At 40.2% G+C, this 8,707-nt stretch overlaps 1 protein-coding gene across 1 annotated transcript in view; it reads right to left on the bottom strand.

The window, feature by feature from the left end:
• Positions 1-408: 408 nt before the first annotated feature.
• ULK2 (unc-51 like autophagy activating kinase 2) overlaps positions 409-8,707 on the bottom strand; it is a 38,010-nt gene continuing 29,711 nt past the window's right edge. Inside the window, exons 17-26 of the mRNA XM_009699194.1 lie at positions 8,144-8,430; positions 7,827-8,020; positions 7,199-7,308; positions 6,215-6,367; positions 5,265-5,473; positions 3,799-3,977; positions 2,737-2,855; positions 2,231-2,388; positions 1,207-1,342; positions 409-1,101 (exon numbers count right to left, since the gene is read on the bottom strand). Coding sequence (XP_009697496.1) covers positions 1,034-1,101; positions 1,207-1,342; positions 2,231-2,388; positions 2,737-2,855; positions 3,799-3,977; positions 5,265-5,473; positions 6,215-6,367; positions 7,199-7,308; positions 7,827-8,020; positions 8,144-8,430 — 1,613 coding nt within the window. The 3' untranslated portion in view covers positions 409-1,033. The remainder of the gene's footprint in view (positions 1,102-1,206; positions 1,343-2,230; positions 2,389-2,736; positions 2,856-3,798; positions 3,978-5,264; positions 5,474-6,214; positions 6,368-7,198; positions 7,309-7,826; positions 8,021-8,143; positions 8,431-8,707) is intronic.

The raw sequence follows: 8,707 nt of genomic DNA on the forward strand, positions 1-8,707 counted from the left end.
GTCATTACACCCCTACAGACTGCAGGCACTAATGCACATATCGCATGCACAACAAAAGATGCAACCAAATCTATACAAAAAGCAAACAACCAGCAACTCAACATTGCTATTACTGAGAAAGTCCAGAGCAGTAGTTACTCAAGTATTAGACAAATAGGTATAAAATGGAAAGGTTCACATGAATACAAGTTTTTACAGTTTGTTTGAAAGTCTTCTAGAAGCTACATTTGAAATTCTGAAAAGAATTTTATGTACACTGAAATGAAATTCAGCCAAGTCCGTTGTGCCTTCTTTCTCTAATTTTTTTTATATAGTTCTTCAAAAATGAATATACAGTTGCTTTAGTAAATTAGTGCAAAACAAAATATTTTGGAAGAAGATCATCAAATTGTATCCACATCAGCTGAAAACCCACTGGGGATTTTTCACAGATGGAGTGCAATTTCTTCCATTACCATCCTTCCCCTGTGTAAAAGAGCACTTTCTCGCCATCCCTTCATATGACAAGCTGAGCCATGTTTACAACATGTGAGCTCCGATACCAGCCAGCTTAGCCCCTAAAGCTTCAAACAGCACTTGCACATGGTTAGCGTTTCCCAAATTCACTCTGCCACATTTTACTGACAACTTAGAATTACTTTTCACGAACTTTTGAGGGAATCTTCTGAGGGAAATGTCTTTTTGTACCTGATGCAGAAGGATCCACTCTCTATAAACGTCATGAGGGAAAAAACCAACCCCTGATCATTCTAGTTCAAATCACATGTACAAGGATCAGTTTGAAATGTGAAGAGAGATTCTTTTAAATTCTGTTGCTAGGAAGAAAAAGGAGCTGCTGGATCGGTAAGGCAAGTGTACTTTTGGAATTTCTCCTCTTTGAATATGCTGCTGTTTCTTTGGTAGTCACCACAGAAATGTAAGAATCATCTTCCACATGGGGCAGAACAAGGACAACAATTAAGCTGTAGTGAAAAAAGTGCAGTATTACTGATGTGGTCCCTTATGTTCACACCATCTGGTCCTCGGGATATTCCTACTGCTCATATACAGCCACTGTGCTGTAGCAAAGTGCGGAAAGCCTTCGCTCGATGCTAGATTTATCTGCAAACAGAGAGAGGTAAAAAATAGGTGATGTCTTCAGTGTCACTTTACAATGCAGTAGTTCCATGTAGTTTTCAATATTTTCATTATTCAACATAAACTTACACTTGTGTACGTTTTCTATATCTGCAGGGTCTTGCAGTATCTTAGTCAGTCCTTCCAGCAGCAGGGCTGCTTTGTGGTATCGATATGTAATATCTTCAGTTTGCTGAAACATCTCATCCAGAGCTGCTGACTGAACCTGGAATCATTCAGGAGATTCAGTTACATAAACTGCATTAGGCAAGTAATGAAATAAAAAATTCAACATGAATAAGAAACTATTAAGTCATTAAGAAACTATTTTTGAGGCTTAATTTAGCTGATATGTTTTTATAACTGTAAGACAACAAAATGAAGTCTCAGAGAATATAGCGCCTGTGATGTATTAACTAAGGATATCCTGCACATATAAGCTATAAACGCACTTTCTGATCTTTTGTGTTTACAAGTGTTACAACAACATATGAATAAATATGCTTGTTCTTACGCCTACATTCTCTTGCAAAGAAGACAAATTAATTGTGCATGCCTACACCGTTATCAGAGTGAAGCACAATATTTGCCAGTATCTTCTGTGTGACACCTATGTTAAAAAGACTTCCCTCATCAAAAAAAGCTGTTAGGTTTCCTGGACGGTTCCTGTACTTGCTCCATGGCAGATAGAAAGTCTATCCATTACATGAAAAATCTTCCACATGTTTGCTACCATTTTTGCGTTGTATGGACAGGCTGATGTTCTTTAAATTGACTTGGTAGATTGATGAAGCTACTTCTGTTGCTTCTATTCTTTAGCAAGCCTTACTGGATGAGACTTCAGCACAAAGGGCTGTGTGGCTTAGGAGTTCATTTCCTAGTGTTTACGTACCAAATGTGCTGATGTAGGGGAAATGTCCCTGAAGAACAGTATCTGCCAGGAACTTCAGCCACAGTTAAGGCAGGACAGGAAAGAGTTAAAGACTAATAAAAATTACCATGAACACAATTCTAGAAGCATACATTCTGTTTTCTGGTTATGTAGAAGACGTACGCGAGAGGAGGTGGCAATTCATCTCCATGTGCTATCATTTAGGTAAAAGGAGTGACTTACCATTTCTACAGCACAGCTGTAGATGAGTTTCTCTGCAGTTACACTGTTGATTTCATCAATGAACCTTTGCTTGTCTGAAAAGAAACGATTCAACTTTTCCGTCAATTTCTTGCACATGCCAATACAGAATTTGTATCTCTCATTCAGGCTTTTCACAACTGGAAGAAAGGTAAGAAGAAATTAAAAAACAAACCAACAAACCACCAAACAACATAGCCTAAGTTCAGCACTAGCAAAGTCAATCTGTTTAAACTTGTGCTTTTAATGTTTATTTACTCTGCCACTTCTATGAATTAAGTATATATCAAATAATTTCCATTTCAAGTTTATAACTGCCCATTTCTTAACAGTTTCTACTGTATCTTTTACTATCAGAACTGTGCAATTGTACATATCTACAATTCTCTTGTACAGAAGAAAAACAAATGTTGCAACTTAAGCTTTTTGAGTGATGTATCAGCAAAGAAAAATCACAAGCAAAGCAAATTAGATTACATTGCATCTACCTTGCTTAACAGCAGTGGATGGATTCAGTTTCCCCGATTTGACCTGTGCTTTGGCAAGATGCAGAGAAGATGCTAGTAACTGGGCAGCTTTCATATACAACACCAGCTGCTCTACTTGTCTAGGGAAGGGGGGAAAAAAAAGAAATTATGTATCAAAACACCTTTCTTGAAGACATTCAAGCCACGGGCAGACACTTTTTAATCACAACCCTACATAGGACCCAGCAGCAGCAGCAGCAAAGGAAGACACATATTTAAAATGCAACTCCACCCTTCCCTTCACAAACACTCTGTCACGGGTTGAGAGTACATCTGCTCATCTAGTAGCTGCAGCAGCAAATACAAACTGCTTTAATGTAGACATTTTTAAAAAGAACACTTATTTGTGGGGACTAACTGCCTGAGGTCAATGTCTTACCACAAGCGACTGGGTGTACTTTTCTCACAGCGTCATTTCCTATGCCCCTGGAGTTCTCAGTTGTGAAAAGAAACACTTTGCAGGTTTTTTCTTTTGCTTGGTTTTGGTTTTTTGTTGGTTTTGTTTTGTTTTTTGGGAGGTGGTGGTGTTAGTTTTTTCAGGAAGAGGAACTACCCTTTCCCATCACTCCAAATTTCTCATATTTGTCCTTGCTTTCGATTTTGTATTAGGGCTGATTGGTTCAACTGAAGAAAGGTCAAATTTGGATACTCCTTGCCACTTCCCAACCTCCACCTCAGTGCTACTGCTTCAGCCTGGTCAACAGGAACAGATGAGGGCTCAGATCTGACAGAAGCTGGTACACAAATTTCCAAGTTTAGAAACGCACTGCTGCACCTCAAGCCTGTAACTCCTCACCACTTTCCTCAACTTATGTGGCAGGCCAGAAAACAATGTCCTGTCCTTTCCTTTCCAATGTCTCTGTATCCTTTGCTTTCTGACCTGCCTTCAGTTAAAAACTCATTCCTATAAAAGATTGGATACAGTAAAACAAGCACTCCCAAGAAAAAGGGCATAGTTTGAATACATTTTTGATGTATTCAATATTCACTAATTCTCTAGATACTATTTGACCGCATACTTACCCCCATTCTTTGCTTAGCTGGCTGATCTGATCAACAACTATGCTCTCCTGAATTTGGTACAGCGATACAGCAGAAGTACACAGGTCTGGGTTTCCTCCTCGTACTGCTGTCAGATCCAGAACACATTCTGTAAATGTCAGCATCATGTTTAGATGACGCAGTGTATCTGTATGTTCTCTCTGTCAGAGGGAAAGATGACAACACTTTAACCATCATAAGCCATGAGGCAAACAAGTACGCTTAAAACTCTTGCTACTTATTTGAAGATTTCTTGGTATGTCAATTCTATGCAGAGATCACACTGTAGTAGAGCCAGCACTAGGGACTACAGAACCAAATGGGTCCAAACAGATCAACAGATAAGATCTTGTTCTCTCTTTGTTGATGATTCTTATAGCTTATACTTGAGAGTCTTTCAACAAAGCCAAAGGAATTGGGACATGGAGTTCCATGTTTGTTGAAACCTGAGCAACTAAAGGAATCACAAGTGGGACATATTACTTGTTATTATACTATCAGCAACCCAAAAGTATGCTTGGCACTTGATTGAGAAGCCAAGGAGGAACATTTGGCTTTTATTCTATAACAGACTTGATACCTACAAGAGAACAGATCTAAAGCCTAATACTTATCTGCTTCACTCTAATTTACACTTAGATCTAGAATTATATTGTGTTAAAAGGTGGCTGTTGCCAAAATTTACAATTTAAACAACTTCAATTGGAGCTAACAACTTCTTGGTGACTAAAACAGATACTATACGCATTGCCTCTGCTCAAAAAAAGAGATAGCCTTCAAAACTAGTCAAACATATCTTAGCAATATTTATAATCTTTTCATTAGTAATGTAGGTCTAAATACATTTAAACTCTATCTGTGGGAAGAATAGAGTGTACTGTCAAACATTCACGTTGTAATATAGAGATTCAATAGGGATCCAAACACCTTCCAGCAAGATGTGAATGAGAAAACAGAACAGCAATCTGTCTCGAGACATCTACAGTCTAAGGATAGCATTCTGGTGAAAGACCACCCCAATTTGTGCTTTTAAAGTGTCACTCCTCCACACATTTTAAAAAAATATAGGACACTCTTCCCACAAGTAGGATTTAATGTCATCCACTGACTGTGAAGAAGCAGTTAAAAACAATGCCCAGAGGGATATTGCTACTGTCAGCACCCACGTCCAGAGACTTGGCGTTAAAACAGAGGCCTCTTTGGCAGGCTCTGGTGAACAAAAGCAGTCATGTTCCTTTGGTTACCTATTCAAATACACGAAATGCCAGGAATAGCTACCAAAGAGAAACTGGCCACAATTGATCCAGGAATATTTTCAAGATCTTAAAAAGGAGTATGTGAGATAGCGAAGAGGAAACTATGACGTGCACCGAGCAGTCCTGTTTTTACCATGTCTCTGTTTTAGCAGCATTATACGTTATAAAACATTAAATTATTTTTTTCTATACCTCCATTAAAGTTTCCTCAGGCAATTCAGGAGCTTCAAAAGTGATAAAGCCCTCTAAGCTGGGAGGCGAAGTACCATAAGGCATGTACTTCAGACTTGGAGCTGCCTCGGCTCCCGGAGGAGAAGAACCCATATAAATACCAGGAGGAGAGCCCATATATACACGGCCACTAGTAGAGCAGAGAGACCCTCCAGAACTGTTTGATCCAACTACAAGAAAAATAACACATACATTCAGTCTAATAGGTTGTTCCATCTCACAGCGCTGGGGCTGAGGATGACAGAAAATGACAAATCAGTAGTCATCACAGATTCACTCTTGGGAGGCTCTCCTCATTGTTCTTTGCATCACTCTGTAGAGAATGCAAAGGCTACACCGTAACGAACAGTGACAATTCATAACACAGATTCTGGGAAATGGCTGACAAGAATTCCAAGGCAGAGAGTCCAACAGTACAGACCACAGGTTGTGCTACAGTTCACAAAAGCACACTGCTGCAGACTCCTGCTCATCCTGAGTGGATGAAGGCCTTTACCTTGAGATCTTTATTATTTGGCAACATAGCCAACACATGCCAAAACGAAGTCAGCTCACACTCCTTGTGTGTTGTTTCTGGTACAACGCACAGCAGCAGGCAAAAATGCAGAATCAGAAATCCAACTTTTCTTCTCCACCTTTGTCACAGAGATCTATTATACTCCGTGTGGTGGAGTAAAGCTGTGTATGCAGGAGCTTACACACTTCTGTATTGTAAATCCACGCCTCTGGCTCTCTCTTTATGAGAGGAGAGGCAGAAGTCATTTGATATTAATCTCTATTTTACACAGCAGTTTTTCTGTACAGCCTAGAGGACCTACTGTGCAAAGCAGTAATCAAGTTACTGGCCCAAGAAGTGGACAAGCCTAAATACTGTGTTTGAGAACAGTCTGAAGGTGTCAGGAAAGTCTTACCTGAGGTGGTTCTTGTTCTGAGGACCATATGGGTGCAGGTAGGAGGGGTGGCGCTGCTGGGGGGGGACCCAACAGTAAACATGACAGCCCGAGAACTTGCCCCGCTTCCCATGGAAGGAGGTGCCATTGCAATTCCATAGGCCCCTGCTGGAGCTGGAAGAGAGAGTTTCAGCAAGTTAGTCTCTATTAGATATAATCAGACCAATAAGTAATTATATGCAACAAATTAAAGCACTGCAACACAACATGCTTTGATGTAGATCCGAGATTTGGATTAGTTAGAAGTTCTGACAACAAATAAAACAAGCTGAATGGATAGCCTTGGTGATACACAGAAAGAGTCTGGATGCAGTCTTCATACATCTTTCTACTTTCAATCTCTCTCTGCTCTACCCTTGCCTAGAAAAGACCAATAGAAGCTCTCTCTGAGAGCCTGAGGACACCACCAGTCCTGCAGCAAAAGATACAACAGAAAAATTCTAAAGGCAGACCATGACAGATCTGGAGGCTGAAGACCAGCTCTGTCTGCAGAACTCCTTCCATCTGCTCAAAAACGAGGTGAGAACTTTTGGTGGCCACTTGGGGCAAGAGACAAGCTGGGGGAGAGAGGAGGAAAAAAACTGACCCAGAATTATATAAACTGGCTTTCATATGAAAACAAGGTGGAATTAGGAAATGAAACAGCCACAAACATTGTATTAAAAATAAAACCAAATCAAAAAACCCCAAACCCCTCTAGTCAGTATAGGCAGTTGAGATTTCGATGTTTAGCACTGAAATAGATATTTTCCTGTCTCAGTTATTTTTAAAGCTATGCTAAAGAAATGGAACACATCCCCTTAAAGATTAAAAAAAGCCTTCTGTGCTGAGGCTAAAAATTGTCAGAACCAATTATCAAAGTTGGAAGCAGAACTGTATCTAGTTGGCACTCCATAAGAAACCTAGCACATAAAGACAGCTTGGATATATCAATCTGTTCTTTACCTGTATCCATTGGTCGCTCTGTATTGAGGCTGTCTGTACTGCCTTGATATAACTGGCCACCAAGGGTAGTCTTTACCTGCTGATCTGATAGCTTCCCAGTACTAACAGACCTAGATACAGAAATGTAGGAATTCACAACACAGTTCTTCAGTAAGATCTTCCTATCTAACTTGCAACTAAGAATGACTTTCAGATTCTTGGTATTTATTATAGAGAATTCTTCAACAGAAGTATAGAAAGTCTTAAAATCTCCCTGTTCATCATGGATCGACTGAAATAGAGCTAATCATAAAAATAAAGAGAACTTTTTATCTTAAAAATTTATATTGCAAATTTTTTTGTCGTATAGATTTTCAAGCAAAAACTGAACAGGCCTCACAGAGACAATGAAGTTCTATATTCAGATAATCAAAACAAAGGGAACTAGACAGCAACACAAAGCACTCCAGGAAGTCCATGCTATATTTATACACAGTACAAAATGTTTCTGTTGTATACACCAAACCTCAGCATCTCGTCACAGCTCACTTTTTGCACGCTCTTGCCCTCCAAGTCGCTGCGTGCAATATACATTCTTCTGCCAAGTTACCTACCCAGCTTTACAGGTTATAAATACTACAATGCCCACCTGCCGAATGTAGTTTTACTGTGCTGTTCTCCTGCCTGCTTTTCACCTCCCGGGGTCAAGTGGAAGTGCGTGAAATCCCTTGGGTCAGCGATGTCTTTAGGCTGCAACGGTGTATCTACCGAGCCCTGGCGATTAGCCAGGGCCAGCAAATTTGAGGATGCCTGAGTTTTAGGTATTTTGAAAGGAGCTGTTGCCTTTAGGAATCAAGACCAAGAATACACAAAAACCAAAGTTAGAACCCCCAAATATTCTTGGAAATGGTTTCAGGCAGTGTGTTACCACTTCACAGTTTACTGACAGTGGCAAACCTAACAAACCTTAGTAGGAGAGCCAATGATGGTTGGTAATGGATTTTTGAACAGCCAGTCTGAACTCCTCGGTGACGATCCCATATGTTTGGTAGGTGATGTTCCCAGGCTACCTGGCCTGCTTGGCTGTGGAGAATGACTGTATCCATACCCAGCATAGGATGGGCATACTGGGTCTGAATGCTGCTTTCTGAGCTTCTGCTTGTTTTGGTAAATATCTGTGAGAGTAGGAGCACTCTGCAACCTCGCTCCCATCAAAAGTGACTGTGGAGACTGAGATGGTGGTATTGGAGAACCTGTGGGGATGAAAAACAATGAAGTTAAATTTTACTTGCAGTGCTTGGAAAACATATCAATGAAGCCCAAAATGCCAGAGATCAACGTTAAACTGAATGGAGATGGGACTGCAAGTATCACGAGATATGTTTGATCATCAACTCACTAGATGGCAAGGAGAATGGATTTAGCTTGTCAGCTATTTAGACTAAGGCTACATTACATTGATGAGATGCTCAAGCTGCCAAATAGGCAAGATTTCAGGGTGACAGCTGTACTGGCAGGGGGGGGACCCCC

Source organism: Cariama cristata, unplaced genomic scaffold, assembly GCF_000690535.1.
Source record: "Cariama cristata isolate BGI_N322 unplaced genomic scaffold, ASM69053v1 scaffold35310, whole genome shotgun sequence".
In the NCBI taxonomy this organism is placed as follows: Eukaryota; Metazoa; Chordata; class Aves; order Cariamiformes; family Cariamidae; genus Cariama; species Cariama cristata.